Source organism: Lepus europaeus, chromosome 1 (assembly GCF_033115175.1).
Source record: "Lepus europaeus isolate LE1 chromosome 1, mLepTim1.pri, whole genome shotgun sequence".
In the NCBI taxonomy this organism is placed as follows: domain Eukaryota; kingdom Metazoa; phylum Chordata; class Mammalia; order Lagomorpha; family Leporidae; genus Lepus; species Lepus europaeus.
In genome coordinates, this window is record NC_084827.1 from 140355534 (window position 1) to 140381844 (window position 26311).

Sequence of the window (26311 nt, forward strand, 5' to 3'; positions counted from 1 at the left end):
TTTCAGAAAATTGTGTATATTGTTTAGCCTAGTAAAGTGAGTACTTCTTGGGAAATAGCTTCAGGTTTAGTTGATTTTATTGTTTTTTAATTGGTGATGCCTCCAAGAAAAAGAAAATCTCCAGAGAGGCCTGCATCTTCAAAATCCCTTGAAAGCTCTAGGCCCTATGTAAATTCTGTAAAGGAAAGAACATCGGTTGGTTTGCCCAGTGTTATTCAAAACTCAGCACGTCGTGTGAGCTTTGCACCTACCTTGCCTACGGTGAGAATGTCTCAGGAGACTGGAGACTCCAGAATCTCTCTGAAGACTCTTTTGAATGCCATAAAAACCATGGAGGGAAGACTAGAAGGGAAAATAGACATTCTTGCCTCAAGACCATTACTAAGTGATGAATCACCAAGTTTTCTTAAACGAGATTCGGTAAGTGAAGACCAAGTGAAATTTTAAGGAAATTTCATATTTATACAAGAATGAAGGTAAGTAGTAACAATCCAGAAAGATCATTCTTGAGGACAGGAATAAGAAGGAAATTTGGTTTTTCACATATGGGAACAATTGATGTTGAATGGTATAGATTGAAGCCATCATCCTGATTATCATTTAACTTTTTAAAAATCCTGTATTTATTTGAGAGGCAGAAAAACAAAGACAAAAAGAGAGCTCCCATCTGCTGGCCCATTTCCCAAATGCCCACAATGGCCAGGGCTGGACTAGGCCCAAGCCAAAAGCCAGGAACTCAGTCTAAGCAGGCCATATAGGTGCCAGGGACCAAACTATTGTCATTGTCAACGGCCTCCCAGGATGTGCATTAGCTGGAAGCTGGAGCCAGAGCTGGGCATTAAATCCAGACACCCCAGTTTGGAATACGTGTTGATATGGGACTTGGGAATGCCAATTGAAGCCCTAACTACTAGTTCAAACAGCTGCCCCTGCATAATTAATTTTTGTTTCAGGCATAGAAAATTTGATTTAATAATAGCAATTAAGTTTTTTAAGGTATATTTTGATTTTTAAAAATTTCTACCTAATCTTAACAATTGAGCTAAAATGCTAGATAAAACTTGATTTTTGGGGAGCCAGTGTTATGGCACAGCATGTTAAGCTGCTGGTTGTGCTACAGGCTTCCCGATATCATAGTACCAGTTTGAATCCTCTGCTTTACATCCAGATTCCTCCTAATATGCCTGGGAAGGCAGTAAATGATGGCCTAAGCACTTGAGCCCCTCATACCCATGTGGGAGATCCAGATGTAGCGCCTGGCTCCGGGCTTCAGCCAAGCCCACACTTGACTGTTGGAGTCATTTGAGGAATAAATCAGTGGATGGAAGATATATATCTCTCCCTCTCTCTCTCCCTCCCTCCCTCCTTCCCTCCCTCTGCCTTTCAAATCTTTTTAAAAAAGGACATGTGGCCATTTTAAAAATGAAAATAAATTAATCCAAAAGCCCCAAGAAATTGAACATTTGGAAATATTTTCCAGAGAAAACTTTGTGGATCATCATCCATCTTTGCTTGATAATTAAAAATAGAAAGTACTGTAGCTCATCTTCTAGAGTGGACTAGGTACTTTCTGTTAACTTTTTTTGTATATATGTCTTATGCTAAAATTTTAAAACTGCATTATATACTTTTCTGCAATAAAATCCAGTAGATTTTTTTTTAAAGACTTGCAAGTTGTATTCTTTCATACTATTTTAGGGTTCTTCCAGAAAAAGTTAAAATATTTTAAACGACACAAGTTAAATTCTAAATTTATAATGTCAGGGGAGACATAGGGGGAAAAAATTCTTTGTTGTCATTGAGAATGTAAAATAGTACAACTTCCTGTGGAGAAGGAAGTGGCCTTGCTTAAAAAACGTGACCCCACAATTTTCCTTCTAGGACTGTTGCATACAATACACTTGCTGGAACATATGACTTGTTTACAGGGTTACTTACTGAAGTACTATTGATAAGTAGCAAAAGACTTGAAGCAACCAAAACATCATCAATAAGGGACTAACTAAATGAATCATATGACTGTATAGCTTGCAATACTACTTTATAATACTTTATTTGCATGCAAAAGCCATAGGGAGGGAAAGGAAATATGTATATGTGTGTGTATATATATATACATATGTCTATATACACATACATATATATACATATATATGTATTTACATGTATATGTATATACATATATGTATTCACATATATATGTATGTATTCACATAGGATATCTCTTAAGTTGAATCATAATAAAATCAAATTAAACTGGCAGTATTATTTTGAGAAGGAAAATAGGTGACCAGGAGATTTTTCACTTTATACTTTTCTATGAGGAATCTGTATTTGTATGTCTGTGTGGGTGCAGTCTGTTGAAATCTTTACTTAGTATATACTAAGTTGATCTTCTGTATATAAAGATAATTAAAAATGAATCTTGATGAAGAATGGGATGGGAGAGGGAGTGGGAGATGGGATGGTTGTGGGTGGGAGGGAGGTTATGGGGTAAAAGCCGCTATAATCCAACAGTTGTACTTTCAAAATTTATTAAATAAAAGTTTAAAAAAGAACCTTTGTTACACCAAAAAAAAAAAAAAGTTCATGGAAATGTATACTATGAAAAAAGTGTGGGTTTCAAAGTTTTGTTAACAAAATACTCAAAATTTTAACTTCATTTTCCATGATCTTTTTTTTTTTTAAAGGATTTTATTTGAGAGGTAGAGTTATAGATAGAGAGAGGGAGAGACAGAAGGATCTTCCATCCACTGGTTCACTCCCCAGGTGACTGCAGTGGCTGGAGCTGGGTCTATTAGAAGTCAGGAGCTTCTTCTGGGTCTCCTGTGTGGGTGCAGGAGCCCAAGCACTTGGGCCATTTTCTGCTTTCTCAGGCAAGAACAGAGATCTGTATCCTAAAAGGAGCAGCCAGGACATGAACCAGCACCCATATGAGATGCCCATGCTGCCGGCGGAGGCTTAACTTACTACGCCGCAGTGCTGCCCCTTCCATGAGCTTTTTGAAGTACCCTTGTACCTTCAGAATAATGTGAATATACTTACCTCTTAAAAGAATTTTGTAAACATTTCATTTTCAATAAAACTGCAAGGAAAGAAAGGAGGATGGTCTTTTCAATAAGTGGTGTTAAAGTAATTGGATACCTATAGGTATATTGGATACCTATAGATACCTATAGGTATCTCACTGTATGTAAAAATTAACTCAAAATGGATCATAGATGTAAGTACTGTACTAACTTCTATAAGGAAACCTAGGAGGAATTCCTTGTGACCTAATATTACACAAAGCTTTCTTTGACATCAAAAGCATGGTCCATCAGTTAACAAAAATGATAAATTGGGGGGCTGGCACCGTGGCTCACTTGGTTAATCCTCAGCCTGCAGTGCCGGCATCCCATATGGGCGCCATATGGGTTCTAGTCCCGGTTGCTCCTCTTCCAGTCCAGCTCTCTGCTGTGGCTTGGCAGGGCTATGGAGGATGGCCCAAGTGCTTGGGCACCTGTACTGGCATGGGAGACCAGGAGGAAGTACCTGGCTCCTGGCTTTGGATCAGCAGAGCGTGCCAGCCATAGCGGCCATTTGGGGAGTGAACCAACGGAAGGAAGACCTTTCTCTCTGTCTCTCTCTCTCTCTCACTGTCTGACTCTACCTGTCAAATTAAAAAAAAAATGATAAATTGGACTTTATCAAATTGACAACTATAAGCTGGGGTAAAATACTTGCAAATCACATATGTGATTAACGTTCTGTCTCCAGAATGCATAAAATTTATGTAAATCTCAGAAGAAAATAATTCAGTAAAGAGGACTGGTGAAATATTTGAATGAGGGGATCAGCGTTGTGGCACAGCAGGTTAAGCTACTGCTGGAAATGCTAGCATCCTGTATTGGAGTGCAGGTTTGAGTCTTGGCTGCTTCACTTCTGTTGCAGCTCCCTGCTAATGTGCTTGGGAAAGCAGCAGAAGATGGCTCAAGTGCTTGGGCTTCTGCCATCCGTGTTGGAAACCAGGATGGAATTATAGCTCCTAGTTTCCACCCTGAACCAGCCTTGGTTGGGAAGTGAACCAACAGATAAAAGATCCCTCCCTCCCTCCCTCCCTCCCTCCCTTCCTCCCTCCCTCCCTCCCTCCCTTCCTTTCTTCCTTCCTTCCTTCCTCCCCCCTTCCTTCCCTCCCTCCCTCCCTCCCGTCCCTCTGACATTCTGCCTTTCAAATAAATAAATCTTTTTTAAAATTTTGACTAAATATTTCATTAAAAATATACAGATGGTAAATAAGTGCTTGAAAGATGTTAAATTCAGTCATTAAAGAAATGGAAATAAAACTACAAGATGCTATTACAGGGGCCGGTAGCAGGTAAAGCTGCCACCTGCAGTACCAGCATCCCATATGGGTACTGGTTCAAGTCCTGGCTCCACTTCCAATCCAGCTCTCGGTTATGTCCTGGGAAAGCAGTATAAGATGGCCCAAATCCTTGGGCCCATGTACCCCTGTGGGAGACCCAGAAGAAGCTCCTGGCTTCGGTTCGGTGCAGCTCCAGGCATTGCAGCCAAATGAGGAGTGAACTAGCAGATTGAAGATCTCTCTCTCTCTCTCTCTCTCTCTCTCTCTCTCTCTCTGCCTCTCTCTGTAACTCTGACTTTAAAATAAATAAAATGCTATCACATACCTAGTAGAACGTCTGAATTTTAAAAACTGATCATATCAGGGTCAGTGAGGAAATAGAGCAGCTGGAACTCACTGCCGAAGGGATTGTAAAATAGCACAACCACTTTGGAAAATAGTTTGGTGGTTTATTTAAAAGTGATGTATACTACCACCATATAATGTAGCCAGTTCACTCGTTAAATTGCCAAAGACAATGAAAACTTGTAAGACTTGCACATAGTGTTCACAGCAGCTTTATTTGTAATAGCTTAAATCTGGAAACAACTCAAGTGACCAAAAAGCAAATGGATAAGTTAATTGTAGTATATCAAGATAATATAATATTAAGCAATAAAAAGGGGTGAACTATGGATGCATGAGTGTATTGAATTAATCACAAAATAATGCTAAGTGAAAGAGGTCACTAAAATGCATGTAGTATGATTCCATTTGTATTAAATCACAGGAAATGCAGACTGTTGTAACAGAAGACACATCAGTGATTGCTTTGGGTACATGTGTGGAATCAGGAAGACACTGGGTTGGAGAGAGACTACAAAGGGGCATAAGGAAACTAGGGGTAATGGAAATGTTCCGTAGCCTGTGCTTTCAAGATTTTATATATATACATGTCAAAACTGAACAAATTGTACACTATTAACTTTATGCATCTTAATATATAGCAATTGTAACCCCAGTAAAGCTGTCAGAAAGTCTTACTTATTAAACTTATAGTTAAATGTTTAACATTCTTGAAGAGAAAAAAACTAGAGATAGAGAATGATTAACAATTATTAGAGAATGGTGTGGGTTTGAAAGGGGTTTGAATCAAATGAGGAGCTCCTTTGTGGTGAAGTAGTTGTGTATCTTGATTATGATGATGGTCATGTACTTGGGGTCAAATTAATAGAACCATGTGTGCATGCATATCAACCCACATCCATTCACTCCACCTCACACGTGGATGTTTAAAAAGTGGTGTTTAACCATGGATGGTTAAAAAGATGAAAAACCAAATAGTTCCCGTAATTTCGTTTTCCATAACATACCAGTGTCAGTTTTCTGGTTTTGATGTTGAACAACAATAATTAGATATTACCATTAGAAGCAAGATGAGGACTACATGGAACTCTTTGTACCATATTTGTTTTTTGTTTTTTTTTTTTTAAAGATTTATTTATTTGAAAGAGTTACAGAGAGAGGTAGAGACAGAGAGAAAGGTCTTCCATCTGCTGGTTCACTCCCCAGATGGCTGCAACAGACGGAGCTGAGCCAATCTGAAGCCAGGAGCCAGAAGCTTCTTCTGGATCTCCTATATGGGTGCAGGGGCCCAAGGACTTGGGCCATCTTCTACTGCTTTCCCAGGCCATAGCAGAGAGCTGGATTGGAAGAGGAGCAGCCGGGACTAGAACTGGCGCCCATATGGGATGCTGGCATTTCAGGCCAGGGCTTTAAACCGCTGCACCACAGTGCTGGCCCCTGTACCATATTTGTAACATTCTATAAATATAAAGTTCAAAATAAAAAGTTTAAGAACAGTGTTTAAAATGATATAAGCTGAAATTATTGTGTGGATCCCACAAAAAATATGAGATTTAAAGTTCTAATACCTTGAGTTATGAGTTACTCTGCTGAAATATTGTATAGACACTATTTAATACTTATTTATCTTTGCTTTTATTGGGTATTTGTGTTTTCAAAAGGAGCAAGTTCCATGATAATTTCCTATCATTTTACTTTTCAGCTTCATAGATAGGCTCATTCTCCCTATTGTGTTTTCATGAAGATTGATTAATATATTATTCAGATATTCTGTTGTTTTGTGGTTTTCTTTAAAGGAACTAGCAGCTAATAAAGATAGAATTATTTATAGTAGTAGATAAACATTTAGTTAAACATTTCAAGTTTTCTTCCTAAATTGCTGTGTCTTATTCTAATCACTGTATTATGTTTTAGTGTTTTAGGAAATTATTTACTATTTTCTTTTTTTTTTTTTTTTCTGCTAAGGTGAAATCTATTCTTGAAAAAAATGAAGAGGAGCTGTCCCAGGCAGTGAAGTCTCGTGATGCAGCGCTTAAGGAGAGTCAGAGGCTGAAAGGGGACCTGGAGGCCTTGGAGGACAGAGAAAGCAAGAAAGTGAGGCATCCACCCGTCTCAGAGGCTGTTATGGGGATGAAGTGCTGAGGAGCTCTCTCAGGGGCTAGATGCCTTCATTTCTTGTTTCCATTACTAAGAAATGATAAGAGGCACATTTCTTTTTCTAGAAAAATGAAATTTTAGAATGATTTTAAATTATTTCCCTTAAAGGTACATTATGTAATTCCAGTGTCGTAGGTTTTTTTTTTTTTTTTTTTTTTGGAAATGTCTTAAAATATTCAAAAAAAAGTTCTCATTTTTTCTTAAAGCACATCTGACCTTGATAGTAATCATGACCTTCATAGTGATGTTTTATTAACCTAATGAACATTGCTATGATGCTTTCTCCTTAACATTACTCTGATGTAGACTTTGTGGGAACAAATGTCCCATCCCAAGCTTCTTTACAACAGGTGCTGGATTTTGCCCCTCTGAAGGGGGCGCGAGTCACAGCTGCTTCTGTAGCTTCTGGTTTCCCCTCACACATTCCAATTCGGGTGGGTTTTCCCCTCACACATACGAATTCCGATGGGTTTCAGATATGCTCTCCTTTGTTGACCCCCTTCAGAAGACAGCTGAGAGACCAGCCTGGGAGACCCTCAGGACCCCAGTATGTATTGATCTCTCTGTGTCTCTATGTGCTGTGGCCATGACAATGGTTGAAAAGCTGCAGAGTTCTCCACAGAGTCTGGAAGCTACTTTTTTCTTTTTCTCAAAGGCACAATAACTTAGGAAACAACATAAAAATGAAATATCCTGTAATTATTCCTCTGAGCATTTAACCTTGCCTGCTTTCCTGCTCTTTGCTAGGAGTAATGGGTTGCAGAAGCAGAAGAGTAACCAGAAAGGACCAAATATCTTTGTCTTGTTTAATTTTCTAATAGGTAGGGAACTTTCAGCGGCAGTTGGCAGAGGCTAAGGAAGACAACTGCAAAGTCACAATCATGTTGGAGAACGTGCTGGCCTCTCACAGTAAGATGCAAGGTGCTCTGGAGAAAGTACAAATGGAGCTTGGGCGCAGGGACTCGGAGATTGCAGGCCTCAAGAAAGAAAGGTACCTTCATTAGTTTTCTGTTCTTGAGACTGTACTCAAGCAGTCTCCACTGTACACTTGTGTAGACTGTACACAAGCAGTGTCCAGTGACGAAGTGAAGTCACTTTATATCGCTTTCTTTGCGAGAAACTATTAAAATGGTGTTCAAATACCTACAGGTTAAGGAGAATCTGGAGTCAGAAATGAGTCTGATTTCTAAAAATTTTAAATTCCTCAAATGTGTCATGATTTGAAGGAATGTGTGGCTTTGAAATTCAAGTGCTTTATAACTTTTTTATCTTTGCTGCTTGCTGTACCATTTAAAACTAATTCTGCCCTTGGGTCTACAGAATGGTAATTGCCTACATAATTGAAGTTAAATCTGTACTTTAGTTTGAATTAATTATCCATTTATTACTGCCTTGTTTCAAAATTAGTAACTATTTTAGGTAAATCACTCTAAGAACTACTTCTAGTTGTGTTTTATGAATAAACTCCTTTGTCTCAAAAATTACATAAATTTTTCCATTTAGGTAAAGAACAAACAATCTAAGTTTAATATGGTCCCCTAAAATATGTTGTATAATATATGTTGTATGTGGTGCAGATTCCCTCTGTATTATAAGAGAACAAGTGAATTTTATTTTTTATTATGTTTCTCTTTATTTTTACATATTATGATAGTAAAACCTTAAAAAATCAAGAGAATGGAATTAAAATATTTGTAAAAATATTGTGTTTAGATAGTTGATATATTTAGAGGCAAACATTTTTAAAGCAAGCCAATACTGGTAGAGGTAAAACCAGTGAAATGTTAATGTAAAATTACTGGGCTATGACTTGATCAGGAGCATGTACTGATTCCCTAGTGTACCAAGCCACATTGAATCATGAAAGGGACAAGTTAAATCCTAGGAGTCTTAGCTTCTTAACCTGAAGTTGAGGTTACTAGTTTCCATCTACCAACTCTCAGACATTTTCAGCATTCATGACCTACTATATATGATGCTATTTGACCTTCTTGGAAGAAGATTGTCTTATAACTCCAAAGTAGTGTCATTCCTAGGTGATTCTTTTCAATATGCACTCTTTCGCTTTCTATTTTTAGGGCTATAAATCAACAAAGGGTACAGAAACTCGAAGCCGAAGTGGACCAGTGGCAAGCTAGAATGCTTGTCGTGGACGCCCAGCATAGCAGTGAGGTAGAGGCTGGGTTTTTATGGATGATAACATTGATATTTTTAGTCTTATTAGGATATTACTTTTTAGAAAAATGAAATGAAACAATCATGACAAATTTCCTTTTCATTCAAGTCTGTTCTGGATAGTTACATATTTACAAATGGGAAATGGACTTATGTTCTTACAGTGAGTCATACCATTTATTGGCAAGCTAGAATCACAGTTTTCCTCATTTTCTTTGTCCACATTCCTTTTATTTATTAATGCACAATTGATTTCAGAAGTTAAAGGGCTTAGAAAGTAACTTATGATACTAGTCAGAAGTAACTAAGGTGATCCAACTGTGAATGAGGAGACACAGTTACATGTGTGTACTTGCTGGCAAATACAGTGGATATGTGTTTGTGTAGGTACATACACATATGTAAAATACACATGGCTATTTCATGTAAATAAGCTTTTTTGAGAAGAATCTAAAAGGAACAATAGACAGTTTTTATCTCTCTAGGGTGTTGAGACGAGAAGCTGATAGGAGATCAGGAAAGGGAATTTTTTTTTTTTTTTTTTTGACAGGCAGAGTGGATAGTGAGAGAGAGAGAGACAGAGAGAAAGGAAAAGGAATTTAGCTTAAAAATTTTTTTTAATTAGGATAAACTAAGCTGGCTCTATTTTCCAAAACTCGCAGGTTACTAATGCAGCATACCTTTCCTATTGCCTTCTAAATGCCTGCAAAGCAATTCTATTATAAGTTCTCATATATAAGGCACCTGGAATCTTTGCTTCTAGTTCCAACTGATTATTGTTACAATGGTATTTGATTATACAGGGTAAGGAGTGAATATACAGTGATATGGAAGTGGTGCATCTATTAGAGTGAAATTAAAATTATTCATCTCTTTTAGATGGAGCCTCTACAAAAAGCTCTGGATATAGCTAGAGAAGACAACAGGAAACTGGCTATGAGCTTGGAGCAAGCTCTCCAGACAAATAATCACCTACAAACAAAACTAGATCACATTCAAGAAAAATTGGAAAGCAAAGAAATCGAGCGTCAGAATTTGGAAACCTTCAAGTAAGGGTGGTATCATCATAGTAAAATAAGGGATGAAACTCTGGAGGAAGAAATCTGGCTCATTGCTATAAACCAGTTAAATCCTTTTCTCCTTTTTATACTAGTGCTTCCAGCAGAGCTGTGCTAAGGAACCATTATAGCTGAGCATCAGAAGATACTAGTGGCTGGAGTATGCTCACTGGTTTATCCTTTTCTGCTCTTCTCTTATTTTAACCTTCTTTACATGAAGATTAAACCATTGATTATATTAAAAATATTGGTTGGGAGAGACATGCAAAGGGACAGGTTTCTGCAAAGCTTATGTGCCTTTCAAAAGCATGATTTGGGGGTGGGCATTTGGTGCAGCAAGTTAAGTTGCTGCTTGGGACGCTTGCATCCTATGTCAGAGTACCTGATTCAGATCCTGCTTATTCTGCTTCCAATCTAATTTCCTGATAATGCACACCTGGTAGGAAGCAGGTGATGGCTCCAGTACTTGGGTCCCTGCCACCCACGTCAGAGACCTGAATTGAGTCGCAGGCTCCTGGCTTCTGCCAGGCCCAGCCCTGGCTATTCTGGGCATTTAGAGAGCAAACCACCAGATGAAAGATTCTCTTTCTCTCTCTCTCTCCCTCCCCCTCCCTCCCTCCATCCCTCCGTCTCTCTCTCTCTCTGTCTCACACACACACAGACACTTACACACTCACACGCTCACACACACACATAAAATGAATTTTAAAAATTTGCAACAGCAGTGTGGGTGAGAACAGTCCACCCAGGAATGGATGACTCCATCTGAGCAGATGTCGTCATTAATTATTTTCAGTTTTGGCTTGAGGTTAGTCAGGTCAGTCCAATCAGGTTCAGGTCAAGCCACTAAAGTTTTGTCTTTTAAGTTAGTGAACATATTGATAAAAGTATAAGCTAAAGCAAGAAAGATAGTTTTAATACATGTTATGTGCGCATATTTTATATTTTGGTGAAATGTTACTGCCTTGAGACTATTCACTGCTGGTTAAAATGATGTTGTATGTATATAGTGATTGACAGCATCATTTAAAACCCTTTAAGTTTAGCTAGGTAGTTATGTTTTAGATGGCTTGTAATTAATTGTTCCAAACCATGCAAATTCTAAAAGTTCTTAACAAAATATAGTCACTTCCATTACTGCTTAAAAAAAAATCATAGGCCGGCGCCGTGACTTAACAGGCTAATCCTCCGCCTTGCGGCACCGGCACACCGGTTTCTAGTCCCGATCGGGGCGCCGGATTCTATTCCGGTTGCCCCTCTTCCAGGCCAGCTCTCTGCTATGGCCCGGGAAGGCAGTGGAGGATGGCCCAAGTCCTCCCGCATGGGAGACCAGGAGAAGCACCTGGCTCCTGGCTTCGGATCAGCGAGATGCGCCAGCCGCAGCGGCCATTGGAGGGTGAACTAACGGCAAAAAGGAAGACCTTTCTCTCTGTCTCTCTCTCTCTCTCTCTCACTATCCACTCCGCCTGTCAAAAAAAAATAAAGATTAAAAAAAAAAATCATGGCTTGGGCATCTATAGGAAAAGGATAAGGTCTCCTTGGAGCATATGGCACTACTTAAAATAGTTTGTATTTTCATCAATAATGAGTTATGCTTTACTTGAGACCTACTAGCCTCCCAAAGTTATATGCAAAATTGTACTTGCTAATGTACACAGAAAGATTGTTTCAAGGTAAAATTATTTAATAGAGTTAGAACTGTAGGCCTACTTCTGAAGTAAAATTAGTGTATATTAAATTGCTATAGAAGGTCGGCGCCGTGGCTCCACAGGCTAATCCTCCGCCTAGCGGCGCCGGCACCCTGGGTTCTAGTCCCAGTTGGGGTGCCGGATTCTGTCCCAGTTGCCCCTCTTCCAGGCCAGCTCTCTGCTATGGCCAGGGAGTGCAGTGGAGAATGGCCCAAGTGCTTGGGCCCTGCACCCCATGGGAGACCAGGAGAAGCACCTGGCTCCTGGCTTCGGATCAGCGCGGTGCGCCAGCCGCAGCGCGCCAGCTGCGGCAGCCATTGGAGGGTGAACCAACGGCAAAGGAAGACCTTTCTCTCTGTCTCTCTCTCTCACTGTCCACTCTGCCTGTCAAGAATAAAAAAATAAAATAAATAAATTGCTATAGAAGTATACAAGGGAGAGAACCAATGTCATAACCTGGGGATCCATTGCATTTCAGGGGAAGGGAATAGAGGCCAGAGAGGGAGCATTTAGGGAAGGAAAAAGTGAGGATATACTATCACTGAAGGCAAAGATGAGTGAGTCAGGAGCTGCAGAGTCCAAGGGAATGAGACCTAAGAAAAAGGCATTGAGTTTTGCAGCTGATATTTACTGATCCTACACCAGATGGTCAATTTCTATACATATAAGAAGTTTTAAAAGTAAGTGATCAAAGAGGAAAGGCAAAGAGATCAGTGGGTGAAAAGAAGGAAGATCAGGCAGAAGCTCACCTAAGGGCCAGGAGCGGGGTAGGAGGTTCGATTGCAGTTACTACCTGCTGGATTCATCTCTAAGCTAGAGAGCCTGAGTGGACCAGTTGAATCCATTATTAGAGGCACTTTCAGAGACACATGGACAACTAGGATATGTAATCTACCTTAGGACATGAATTGGTGAGGAGAGAGAGAAGGACAAAGAAGATTTCGTATCTGGGCAGGCTCCTCCTACCCTTAAATATGTGTGCATTGTTTTCAAATGCTTCTGTGCCAAAGTAAACTTTGAATTCTATTTTCAATGAACTTTTTGAAGTACTCTTGTACTGGTAACTCAAAGAGTAGTTGTACATTAAGTTCATTTTTTAATGATTTTTAGAGTCACTTATTCTTGAAAAAGTCAAAAGCAATGTACTTACCTATCCACAACATTTTGTCTCTCACTTCAAGGAATTTGAATATCCTCAGAAGCCTAGGCACAGATCTTGACACAGGAACCCAAGTTAAGACTGCTGATCTAGTAATATAAGGCTCTCAGTTTTTAAGAAACACTTTTATTTTCATTTCATTTGAAAAGCAGAGAGGGAAAGAGAGAAAATTGTATCTTTCATGTACTGATTCACTCCCCAAATGCCTGCAACAGCATGGCCAGGAGCAGGGAATTCCATCTGATCTCCTGCATGGTTCACTGGCTCTCACTTTAAGGATAAAGAAACAATATAATTAGAAGTTAACACTTATGGAGTACATAGCTGATAGCAAAAAGACATGGCAAAACAAAACCAAATACCTATTTTCCAGTATGACTGCTTCCTCTAATATTTTTCCCTGAAGTGGGTTTTTACTGTTTTTATTGGATCTCTTCTTACAGAAAATGATACTTCACAGAATGGCGGATGTGCTGTACATTGTGATTTAATGCTATAACTAGTACTCAAACAGTATTTTTCACTTTGTGTTTCTGTGTGGGTGCAAACTGTTGAAATATTTACTTAATATATACTAAATTGATCTTCTGTATATAAAGAGAATTGAAAATTAATCTTGATGTGAATGGAAGGGGAGAGGGAGCGGGAGAGGGGAGGGTTGTGGATGGGAGGGAAGTTATGGGGAGTGGAAAAAGCCATTGTAATCCATAAGCTGTACTTTGGAAATTTATACTCATTAAATAAAAGTTTAAAAAATGACATTTTTGGGTTTTTATTGCTACAGGTAAATGTGCCGCTTTTTTCTTGTTAATGAGCTCTGGGTCAAAGGGATTCATCTGATGACTAAGCCACTGCTTTGCGACTTGGTTTTGTAACTCATATTTTGGAGTGGTGCACATTCCTCTCCAAATCTTTCTTACCACTTACAATGAGTTCTAAAAGTGATTTATCATCTGTCTTTTTCAAAACAGAGAACGGATAACTGAGGAATCCAAAGTGGAAGCAGAAATGCATGCTGAACGTATAGAAGCTCTAAGAAAGCAGTTTCAAACAGAGAGAGAAACTACAAAGAAGGCGGCACAACGGGAAGTGACTGAGGTAAATTTCCTTCAGAGTATAATCCAAGGATTGCAGAGAATGTTCGCTGACGGTCTTTGATTCTTCTGATTCGCTAATGGCTCAGCAAGTTGAGCCAAAACTCTGTGCTATTTGTAAAGCAGTGCACAAGAGGACAGTTCTGATACACAGTTCTCTGCCCAGAAGGAATGCCTTGATGAGAGCTTTTCCATCACAGAGTGGTAAATGAGGGATGGAGGACTAAGGAGACCCATCTGACAGATAAAGTCGCTATCTCCTCATCTCCTTTAACTAACTTCCATCATGCATCACTCATATCCTGAGAGGCATTCAGGGGCAATAGTCAGAGATGAAGTTCAAGCCTGGTGTGTGCTCAGTGACCCTTATTTTACTGTAATCTCCACTATGGACACGAAATAGAAAAAGCATCAGAGAACATTTCCTGGGTAGCTAGAATCTGTGTGCAAATTTGAAAAAAATCAGAGTAAGAGAAAGATTATAAACAAATTCTGTGGGAAACCAAAAAGTGCACTAAATGTGGAAATGTATCTTTAATCAGAGCATTGTTCAGCATACTTACAAAGCTGAAACCCATTTAGCAAGGATCAGTGAAGATGGTGAATTTGGGAGGGGACTCAGAGAAGGGTGAGGGTGACTTCATGGAATAGTCAGCAGCATCTCTGGGCTCTTAGAGTTGCTTAAGCCCCAACTCTGCCACTTACTAGCTATGTGTTAACTTATAAATATTGTAACTTCTGAGTCTTAATTTCTTCAATCATAAAATAGGAATCATCACAACTTTCCAAGTTTGTTTTGAAGATTACATTGCAACGTATTTGTAAAGAAATTATCACTGTGCCTAAGCATAAGTGCAAATAAGTGACACTTGGCTTACCCAGTCTTTGATACAGCAGTAATTTTTTTTTTAAAGATTTATTTATTTACTTGAAAGAGTTACACAGAGAAAGAAGGAGAGGCAGAAAAAGAGAGAAAGGTCTTCCACCTGCTGGTTCACTCCTCAAATGGCCGCAATGGCAAGAGCTGAGCAGATCCAAAGCAAGGAGCCTGGAGCTTCTTCTGGGTCTCCTATGCGGGTACAAGACCCAAGGACTTGGGCCATCTTCTACTGCTTTCCCAGGCCATAGCAGAGAGCTGGATCGGAAGTGGAGCAGCCGGGACTCGAACCAGTGCCCATATGGGATGCCGGCACTGCAGGTGGCGGCTTTATCCACTACACCACAGTGCTGGCCCCAGACACAGCAGTAATTAACAGTATATGATCTAACAGGAGGTTAGTTGGGTGGTCATAAAAGACTGGTATAAAGCCAAGATCTAAGCATGGTGACACAGCAGGTTAAGCTGCCGCCTGGGTTGCTGGCATGCCAGATCAGGGCTCCATTTGGAGTCCCAGTGGCTCTGCTTCAGATCCAGCTCCCTGCTAATGTGCTTGGGAAAGCAGCAGCAGATGGCCCAAGTGTGTGGATCCCTGCCACCCAGGTAGGAGAACTGAAAGAGGTACCTAGATCCCCGCTTTGTCCTGGATCAACCCTGCCATTGTGGCCATCTAGGGAGTGAACCAGCAGGAAGAAGATCTCTGTCCCTCTCTTTCTCTGTTGTTCTGCTTTTCAAATAAATGAATAAAAATCTTTAAAAAAAATAAAAAATGGGACCTAAAGGAAGGAACTAGTCTGCCAAGAAAAGGCACAGAGAGCTTTGACACCATTCTTTGATGTGTTAAACACTTCCAACCCTAGAGAATGCCTCCTTCCTGACTTCTCCCTTTTCAACGGCCTCCTCCTTGAAGTTCAGGTGGCACTCTTTTCAGGAACATTTGAAGGAGAAGAATTCTACAATCACTATGCTATTCTTTATGATAGAAATTTGTTGACAATCCTTATTAACAGAAAGATAAAAATACTGTGATAGTAAGTAGCTGACGAGTAATTAAATGAACTAGTGTGGAATGTAGTTCTTACTTCCATAGAAAGGAGGTTGCAGGTGACTGACAAGAAAAGATGAAAGCCTGGTGATGATTACTGAGCATGACTGTGCCAGGCTCTACCTTTTCTCTGTTACCCTGTTTGTCTTAAATGTATTCTATGAGGTAGGCTGTACATACACTTTCAGATGATGACCCCGAGGCTTAAAGAAGTAAATTACCTAAAATCAGTCAACTGATGTAATAAAGCTGAAATCTGAGTTTAAGTCTGACTCCGAAGTCATGCTCTTAAAATGCAAATGTTGAGTATATATTTATGTTCTTTATCCATTCTAAGATTTTGTCCTTTAGTGTTAAAAATTATGAAAATCACTTGATCTGTTCCATGTATCTGCTTAATCAGACATTATTATTGCCTTACTTAGCCTCCTTTTTAAAGAAATATCCAAAGAGAATAAATCATAAGAGATAAAACTAAACAAGCTTCTCTAACTGAATGGAAGGTAAAAATATTCCAATTTGTTTCCTTTGTGTTCCAAGCTGAAGAAAGCCCTTGATGAAGCCAACTTCAGATCAGTGGAAGTGTCCCGGACCAACCGAGAGCTGCGGCAGAAAATTACAGAGCTGGAAAAGTTACTGAACAGTAACAAGGAGAAAATAAAGAATCAAAAAGCCCAAATTAAGCTCTACTTGTCAGCTAAGGCGAATAATGTTCAGAATATTGAGAGGATGAAGGTTGTATGAGACCCTCAGCTTCCCCTCGCTTAGTTATCCTTTGCGGGTCCAGGCAGCTGGTGATACCTGGGGAAGACAGGTTTCAGAGCCTGAACAGCAGCCGGTGTCCTTGGGATTATAGTCAGAGCTGGGAAGCGGGCAGACTGCCTCTCCGAGGGAGGCTGTCTCTTTTCCGGTGGAGGGGCTGCTGTATAAATGTTTGTTTCTCATTAGCTGCCAGTGTCTCATTCTGGCTCCCCATCTGTCTTTTCTGTGTTAATTGTCATGGACTTTGCTCTTTTGGGATCAGTAGGCCAAATGGGAAGAGAGCCCAACAGGAACTGATACCTTTGGGTCTCATATGGGATTCTATCATCCTATAGCCAAAAAGAGCAAGCCAGGTTTTCCACTGGTCATCTTTTAATGTTATTTGCACATTTACTTTCAGCAAATAGAAACAGAATTGAGGCAAATGGAGCTAATTAAGGATCAATATCAGAAGAAAAACTTTGAACAGGTAGATGATTTCCACAAACTCTTGTTTTAAGCATTTATGCAAAATCCCAAATTCAGATGGATTCAACAAATGTCTCCCTCTTTGTTGCTCCCCAGTCATTGAGTATCCAGAGATTTGTTTCTGAAATGAGTAACCTGCAGAAAGAGATGCATTTGTTGGCCAAGAGCCAATATGATACCTCAGCACGAAATAAACAGCAAGAGCTGCGACTTGAGGAAGAGCGGAAAATAAGGCAGGAGTTAGAGAATCGGTGTCGGGTAAAAACATTTCTTAAGATCCATCCCAAAGATGTTCAGTAAATGGCATATACCAAAACCTAGCTTTAGAGCACAAAGATTTTAATGATTCTAACATGCACAAGCTTTTCATCCTAGCTAACTCCCTAGAATTAATAGTATCTAGGAAGAACCCCATAGTCTGCAAATGACAAATGTTCTCCAGTTTCAATTTAATAGAAGTTATGTTCATTTTTAAAAAAGATTTATCTATTTATTTTAAAGAGTTACAGAGAGAGATCTTCCATCACCCATTCACTCCCCCAGATGGCCACAACAGTTAGGGCTGAGCCAAGCAAAAGCCAGGAGCCAAGAGCTTCACCTGGATCTCCGACATGGATACAGGGACACAAGCATTTGGGCCATCTTCCACTGCGTTTCCCAGACTACTGGCAGGGAGTTGGACCAGAAGTAGAGTACCCAGGATGCAATCTGGCTCCTATGTGGCATGCCAGCATTGCAGGCAGTGGCTTTACCTACTACACCACAACACTGGCCCCTGTTGTGTTCATTTTTGAAGAATAGCCAGAACTTAAAAATGCAAAATAGCAATTCCTAAGTAAAGCTTCTGGATTGAATTTTGTAGTCTTTCAGGAACTTTATCCTCCTTAGTTCTTGCCTGCAGCAAGATAAAGTTGTTGCTCTTATGGGACTCTTAGCTATTCCTAGCCTGAATAACATTATGTCCCTGAAATGAAACTTCAAGAGATCATTGAGCTCTTGTCTTCCAGTAGCGATTGTCTTTTATGAAAAATGGCCCACTAGTTCTGGAAAGAGATGTTAATCACTTTGACCAGAATCCATAAATCAAAATCAAAAACTATAATCATATAGTTATAAGGTATTTATTTTGTATATTAATGCCTGGAGTTAGAAAGTACCTCATCCAACTCCCATATTTTGGTTTCCGTTTATTACAATATTAAGCTTTTTGGTTCCATAGGATACATTGGATGTTCATAAAAATCTTTGTATCATGTTTTCAGGAACTGGAAGAAACTATTAGACACCTGAGGAAATGTAAAGAGGCAACAGAGAATAAACTGAAAGAAGCCAGTGTGGAGTCAGAACAGGTGAGTCAGACTGGGTCACAAAGACTTAAACAACAACCCTGACACATACATGTCAGTGAGAAATCTTTCATTAACCTGGTTGTCAGGAAAGCAACAGGCAAGAACCATTAACTTGCTAATCATAATCTCTATTGTAAGGAATAAGCACCTCTTAAATTAAGATTCTATGCCCTCATGATAACAAACTGCTAGAATATTAATTAAATCTGAAGTCCAAGTCCCTTTCCCAAGTATAAGACCAGCATATGCATGCAGATCTTAATGTATTATTGTTTGACATGAACCAACAAAAGTAGGAATTCTTTGTTCAGTCAGTAACTAGAAGTGTAAAGTAGGCTCTATTCAATTAATTTGGGGATATGCTTTTCTGTTCTAAACTTAAATTGGTCTTATTTAAAAAGAAGACAGAGCTCCATCAGCCAGTTCACTCCCTAAATGCCCTCAATGGCCAGGGCCAAAACTAGGAACACAGGGGCCAGTGTTGTGGTGTAGTGGTGTGGTGCTGCCTGCAGTGTTGGTCCCCTATGGGTGCCGGTTTGAGTCCTGGCTGTTGTACTTCCAATTCAGGTTCCTGATAATGTGCCTGAGAAAGCAGAAGCCTGCCCAAGTGGTTGGGCCCCTGCAACCATCTAGGAGACCCAGAAGAAGCCCCTGGTTCCTGGCTTCAGCCTGGCCCAACCCTAGCTGCAGGAGTAAACTAACAGATGAAAGATTTTTCTCTATCTCCCTCTCTCTCTTTCTCACTCTCTAACTCTGCCTTTAGGCAAGGAAAGCCAAGACACTCAGGCAAAAAAAAAAAAAAAAAAAAAAAAAAAAAAAAAAAAAAAAAAAAGGCCTAAATGAAAGAAGGAGGTACTGGCTGGCGCTTCAGCTCAATAGGCTAATCCTCCGCCTGTGGCGCCGGCACCCCAGGTTCTAGTCCCGGTCAGGGCGCCGGGTTCTGTCCCAATTGCTCTTCTTCCAGTCCAGCTCTCTGCTATGGCCCGGGAGTGCAGTGGAGGATGGCCCAAGTGCTTGGGCCCTGCACCCGCATGGGAGACCAAGAGAAGCACCTGGCTCCTGGCTTCAGATCAGCGCAGTGAGCCGGCCGAAGCGCACCGGCCACAGCGGCCATTGGGGGCTGAACCAACGGAAAAAGAAAGACCTTTCTCTCTGTCTCTCTCTCACTGTCTAACTCTGCATGTCAAAAAAAAAAAAAAAAAAAAAAAAGAGGTACCTTTCTCTGAAGGGAAGAGGGAACTTCCACTTTGACTATGACCTTGTCTAAATAAGATCAGAGTTGGTGAACTCAAAAGGCTTCCATAGCCTTGGCAACTCATGACAAGAGCCTAGTGTGATTACTGACGTCATAAACAAGAGTGTCAATTTGTTAATCAACAAAAGGAGTCACTATGCACTTACTCCCCATGTAGGATCTCTGTCTTTAATGTGTTGTACAATGTGAATTAATGCTATAACTAGTATTCAAATAGTACTTTACACTTTGTGTTTCTGTGTGGGTGCAAACTATTGAAATATTTACTTAATATATACTAAATTGATCTTCTGTATATAAAGATAATTGAAAATGAATCTTGATGTGAATGGAATGGGAGAGGGAGCGGGAGATGGGAGGGTTGCAGGTGGGAGGGAGGTTATGTGGGGGGGAAGCCATTGTAATCCATAAACTGTACTTTGGAAATTTATATTTGTTAAAATAAAAGTTAAAAAACAAAAAGAAATCTTTTAGAAAGAAAGAAATAAACAAAGCCAGGAACACAATGCAGGTGGCAGAAATCCAGTTAGTGGAGCTACCACTGCTGCCTCCCTGGATCTGCATCACCAAGAAGCTGGAGTCAGGAGCTGAGAATCAAACCCAGAGAGGTCTGGTGTGGGACATAGGTGTCTTAACCACAAGGCTAAATACCTGCTCCTAAATTGACCTTCAAACAAAACAAAAAAAAGGTTTATTTATTTATTTGAAAGGCAGAGTTAGAGAGCTTCACTCCCCAAAAGACCACAACAGGAGCCAGCAGCTCCAGCCAGGTCTCCCATGTGGGTGGCAGGGACCCAAGCACTTGAGCCATCTTCCTCTGCTTTCCCAGATGCATTGGAAGGGAGTTGGATTGGAAATGGAACAGCCAAGACTGGAATGGAGCGTTCATATGCCATCATCACAGGCAGCAACTTAACCCAGTGCACCACAATACCAGCCCCAAAAGTGGCCTTTTTGAGAGAATTTAAAATCATATATTTTGAGCTAGAAAGAATCTTTGAGACCATTCGTCTATCACAACCACCTCTCGTTTTTCAGATAAGAATACAGAAATTCTTAAGATATCACAGTGATGTTACTACCAGTTGACCATGACTTGCCCCCATCATATCCATTAAGTTACATGACAGTATGACTCCTAGGATGGTACATTAATAGAATATGGACTATGGCAAATCCAAGTTTGAATGCCCTCTGTGACACTGTGCCCTTAGGGAAGTTATGTTTACTTTTTTAATGCATCAGTTGCTACCTCTGTAAGGAAGCTAATTCAGTATCTATTACACTATTACTCTGATTATCTCAGAGTAAATTTCAGTGAATGTTAGCTCCCTTCCCATTCACCATACAGTAGGGGACGTGAAGTGCAGTCTACTCCGTTCCTGATAAAGAGTGCTGGGGAGCCTGGCATCGTGGCTTAACAGGCTAATCCTCCGCCTTGTGGCGCCAGCACACCGGGTTCTAGTCCCGGTTGGGGCGCCGGATTCTATCCCGGTTGCCCCTCTTCCAGGCCAGCTCTCTGCTATGGCCCGGGAAGGCAGTGGAGGATGGCCCAAGTCCTTGGGCCCTGCACCTGCATGGGAGACCAAGAGAAGCACCTGGCTCCTGGCTTAGGATCAGCGCGATGCGCCGGCTGCAGCGGCCATTGGAGGGTGAACCAACAGCGAGAGGGAAGACCTTTCTCTCTGTCTTTCTCTCTCTCTCACTGTCCACTCTGCCTGTTCAAAAAAAAAAAAAAAAAGAGTGCTGGGGAAAGGTGGGGTTTGGCTTGTTTGATTTGCTTTGATTTAGGAGGTGGTATTGTAGCTCTCATCAGGATACACAAACAGAACTAGAAAATACTTATATTTTTGCTCTGTGGCTTTTAAAGTTAAATGACACTATCAAAGCTAACATGGGACAAGTAGTTTTCAGTGCACATTTGTTGAGGACCCATTGTGTCATAGTCTGCTAATGAGTGAGATACACAATAAGCTAGAGAGAGGCTTTTTCTGTGGAATATGCCTTCTCCCAGCCAAGACAAATAGGAATGTACCTCATAAGGTTCTTGGAAAAAGAAATTAAAATGTGTATTTTGATACAAAAAGTTTTCAAAATCTCTGCACAGTTGTTTATAATACGCCTTTTGCATGAATTTTTTGCAGACTCCTTATGTAAAAAACTTACTCTACTTCAAAATACCAAAGTATCTCAAGAATGTAGGAAAGGCCGGTGCCGCAGCTCAATAGGCTAATCCTCTGCCTTGCAGCGCCAGCACATCAGGTTCTAGTCCCTGTCGGGGCACCGGATTCTGTCCCGGTTGCCCCTCTTCCAGGCCAGCTCTCTGCTGTGCCCCGGGAGTGCAGTGGAGGATGGCCCAAATGCTTGGGCCCTGCACCCCATGGGAGACCAGGATAAGCACCTGGCTCCTGCCTTTGGATCAGCACGGTGTGCCGGCCGCAGCGCACCGGCCGCGGTGGCCACTGGAGGGTGAACCAACGGCAAAAGGAAGACCTTTCTCTCTGTCTCTCTCTCTCTCACTGTCCGCTCTGCCTGTCAAAAAAAAAAAAAAAAAAAAAGAATGTAGGAAAGTGCCAGGTACATATCAAGGCTCTCAATAAATACTTGTCAGACACACAGATACTGACTTCAAGTCATCATCAACTGCAAACTGTTAGGGGGATTCTTTTCAAGTCTAAAAAAAAAAAAAAAAACTGAAAGTTTGTGATTAGGAGCTAAAGTGTAAAATATTTTGATGATAAAGGAAAAAAATAATACAATGTACACTTAACTGGTCCAGTTTCATATTCATCCCACTAGTTTATGAAGCACAACAGTAAAACACAACCTTTACAGTTAAGGGACTCCTGAGAAATATGTAATTACAGGGAACTCAAAAATTCAAAAGATACTTTTAACTACCACATTCTAAGAGTTCTTCGTGTATATACTTTGATTTTCAATGCCATCTTGTACTTTAACTCTTACTTTTTTTCTGGTTCTGTCTTACCTTACTTCCATGGCCAAGAGATATCAACAAATGTATGAAAAGCAGCAACCCTGAATGCGTTCTTTACTCAGAAATTACTCTCTACGGGTTATTAAGTATATTCAACAAATAGTTTATAGTCCAAATTTGAATCTTTTAATAACTAGGTAAAAAATCTTTTGAACTAATACACAAGGAACTTGTAACTGCTTCTTTGTAGCAACTTTTAATGATAACATTTACCTGTTCAGATAACAGCTAACCTGGAAGAAGCTCACCGCTGGTTCAAGTGCAGATTCGATGGCCTGCAACTTGAGCTGACAAAAAACCGGTTGCAAAGGCTTCCCCGGGAAGACAGGTGGCAGGAAGAGGTAAGGTTAAGATATGACTGTCTTAAACAATTTTGGATTTATTTCTTTTCCAATTTCTAATTACAGAAGTTTTCTCGTCCTCTAGCTGCCATCTCCACGAGTCTTTAGATTTCTTTAATCTACTGCTAGAAAACCAATGAACTAAATGTTTTTTCTTAAATATTCTGCCTCTCCCAAACTGTCTAGATTAGAACCACCCATCCTGGTGAATAAATGACATTCATAGAGGCAAACAGTTGCTAAGCACTGCAGTTAGTTTTGAACAGCTAGTGTTAGATGTGTTTTCTTTCCAACAGGACCAAGATATAAGGCAAGATAATATGCCCAAGCAGTCTGCTCTACATCGATGGGAGACTAAACAGAATCTTAGGCTTATGCCCAAGAAGTATCACTCTGACATAGAGAAGAAGTGATGTCCTTGACAAAGGAGCTTCTTCCTGTATTGCTACACCTCCGTGATTTCACCAGCCCAGCAACTAGGGCTGACCTGTTTCTACATTCATAAGAACGTGACGTTTTTGATGTGGGCTAAAGATTTCGGACAATAGTTTATCTTTTTATGAACTCTTTTATATCAGTACCAAACCACCCCATCTTTATTGTCCTTTTCCCCATTTTCCACCCAATAAATTTGTATTAATTTGTTATATGATAGGAGATGCTATTGCATGCTACATCTTGGGTCTTTCTTATTTATTTATTTATTTATGAATGAAAGAGCTACAGAGAGAAAGGGAGAGGCAAAGAGAGAAAGAGAGAGAGAGAGATAGAGCGCCCTTCCATCCTCTGGCTCACTCCTCAGGCAAAATAGAAGTTTCTTCTGGGTCTTCCACTGGGGCCATCCTCTATTGCCTGTCCTCAAGTGCATTAGCAGGGTGCTGGATAAGAAGTGGAGCAGCCGGGACATGAACCAACACCCATATGGGATGCCAGCCCTGCATACAGCAGCCTTACCTGCTACACCATGAGGCCAGTCCCTACATCCTGTTGTTTAAAGTAATTTTCAAAACAAAATTTTTGAAATCCATGCATACATGAGTCTTCAAAAAATTCTTGGAAAACATGTATTATGAAAAAAACTGTATACATATTTCAAAAACTCCTGGTATCAGAATAAACTTTTAATTCCATTTTGCCATGAACTTTTTGAAGTATTCTTCATACATGTCAGTGCTGGTTAATAACCAGCATGGCTTTCTTAAATTCTTAAAAATTTTTTTGGAAAATTTTTTAAATTCTTTAAAATTTGTTTGAGAGGCAGAAACAGAGAGCAAGTACTTCCCCCAAACGCCCACAATGAACTGGCACCTCAATCACAGTCTATCTTGTGGATGGAGGGATCCAGATACATGAGCCATTACTTGTTGCTTCCCAAGTGCACATTAGCAGGAAGCTAGAACTGTGAACAGAACCAGAACTTGAACGTAGGTATCCAGTATGAATTGCAGACTTCCCGACTGGCTTCTTCACTGCTAGCCCAATTTCTGGCCCCAGCATAGCTTTGATAAGTCTTGTATCTCTGTCCATTTATTTATTTATTTATTTATTGACAGGCAGAGTGGATAGTGAGAGAGAGAGACAGAGAGAAAGGTCTTCCTTTTTGCCGTTGGTTCACCCTCCAATGGTCGCTGCGGCCGGCGCATCGTGCTGATCCGAAGCCAGGAGCCAGGTGCTTCTCCTGGTCTCCCATGCGGGTGCAGGGCCCAAGCACTTGGGCCATCCTCCACTGCCTTCCCGGGCCATAGCAGAGAGCTGGCCTGGAAGAGGGGCAACCGGGACAGAATCCAGTGCCCCAACCGGGACTAGAACCCGGTGTGCTGGCACCGCAGGCGGAGGATTAGCCTATTGAGCCGCAGCACCTGACCTTTTATTTTTTTAAGATTTATTTATTTTACTTGAAAGAGTTACACAGAGAGAGAAGGCGAGGCAGAGAGAAAGAGAGGTCTTCCATCTGATGGTTCACTCCCCAGATGGCTGCAACGGCCGGAGCTGTGCCAATCTGAAGCCAGGAGCCAGGAGCTCCTTATGGGTCTCCCATGCGGGTGCAGGGGCCTAAGGACTTGGGCCATCTTTCACTGCTTTCCCAGGCCATAGCAGAGAGCCGAATTGGAAGAGGAGCAGCCGGGACTCAAACCGGCGCCCAAATGGGATGCCGGTGCTGCTGGCGGCAGCTTTACCTGCTATGACATAGTGCCTGCCCTGTTATCTCTATCCTTTTTTAAAAATATATTTAATTCATTTGAAAAGCAGAGGGGCACTCTGGGAGAGAGGAAAAGAGAGGGAGAGAAGGAGGGAGCTCTTCCATTCTTTGGTTTACTCCCAGAATGCCCCAGGGTTGGGCCAAGCTGAAACCAGGAGCCTGGAACTCTTTCCAGGTCTCCCACATGGGTGGCAAAAACCCAAAGTACTTGAACCATCATTTGCTGCCCCCATGGTGCACAATAGTAGGAACATGGGTTAGAAGCAGAAGGGGCAGGACTGAAAAAATAAGAACCCTGGTAAGGAAGCACCAAAGACCTTCCCCAGAACTTCCATTCTTAAATAGGAAGTCTCAGAGTTTGTATTTACAGCTTCCTTTATCATTTGAAATGAAGGTTGTGGTTGTTGAGTGCACCAGTTTGCCTTGGTCAAGGAGACAATGGCTGACCAGTGTAGCTCTTCCTTATTACTGTATGAGATATATTCAGTTTTGACTTTTTATTTCAGATACTGAGTGGTACATTTTAGGTAATCCAAACTTAACATATGTAATTGGCTGACATAATACGTGGCTTAATTAATGCTCAAGTAAAGGTGGTGATACTGACTTTGAGGTTCCTCACTCACTTTAATAGAAATTAACAGGCAGTTAACATTCAAACTATACAAGGTTTATTGAGGGCTTATTCCTATCACAAGGAGGACAGCACATGGAAAGAGGTTCCACCGACTGGCTATCCACTGGAAGCTAAACAAGGGTTTTTATTGGATTGAGGAGGCATGGCTGTACCCTGTGGGTCCCTGGTTCATCCCCCTCAGAGGTCTGCACATTGCTTTTGCACATAACATACTCCAAATGGCAGTGTTGTTCACTGCCATCTCCCCAGGAAGGTTATATATCAGTTGTACTGGGATTTTTCTGGACATGGGTATAGGTTGGGAGAGTCCCTAACATTACTGTAGGGTGTGTTTTGTGGCCAGGGTCTACCCAGTTCC

At 40.8% G+C, this 26311-nt stretch overlaps 1 protein-coding gene across 3 annotated transcripts in view; it reads left to right on the top strand.

The window, feature by feature from the left end:
* The window catches only part of CCDC150 (coiled-coil domain containing 150), a 110955-nt gene extending 87190 nt beyond the window's left edge, over window positions 1–23765 (top strand). For 2 of the 3 annotated variants that reach the window (XM_062189463.1, XM_062189455.1), the window contains 11 exons: window positions 6656–6784; window positions 7669–7838; window positions 8926–9019; window positions 9902–10071; window positions 13899–14025; window positions 16484–16678; window positions 17106–17174; window positions 17270–17431; window positions 18436–18522; window positions 22997–23116; window positions 23413–23765. In XM_062189463.1, coding sequence (XP_062045447.1) covers window positions 6656–6784; window positions 7669–7838; window positions 8926–9019; window positions 9902–10071; window positions 13899–14025; window positions 16484–16678; window positions 17106–17174; window positions 17270–17431; window positions 18436–18522; window positions 22997–23116; window positions 23413–23529 — 1440 coding nt within the window. In that variant the 3' untranslated portion in view covers window positions 23530–23765. Of the gene's footprint in view, window positions 1–96; window positions 421–6655; window positions 6785–7668; window positions 7839–8925; window positions 9020–9901; window positions 10072–13898; window positions 14026–16483; window positions 16679–17105; window positions 17175–17269; window positions 17432–18435; window positions 18523–22996; window positions 23117–23412 lie in introns of those variants that run through there. The other variant, XM_062189458.1, reaches the window with a different exon arrangement.
* Window positions 23766–26311: the final 2546 nt, after the last annotated feature.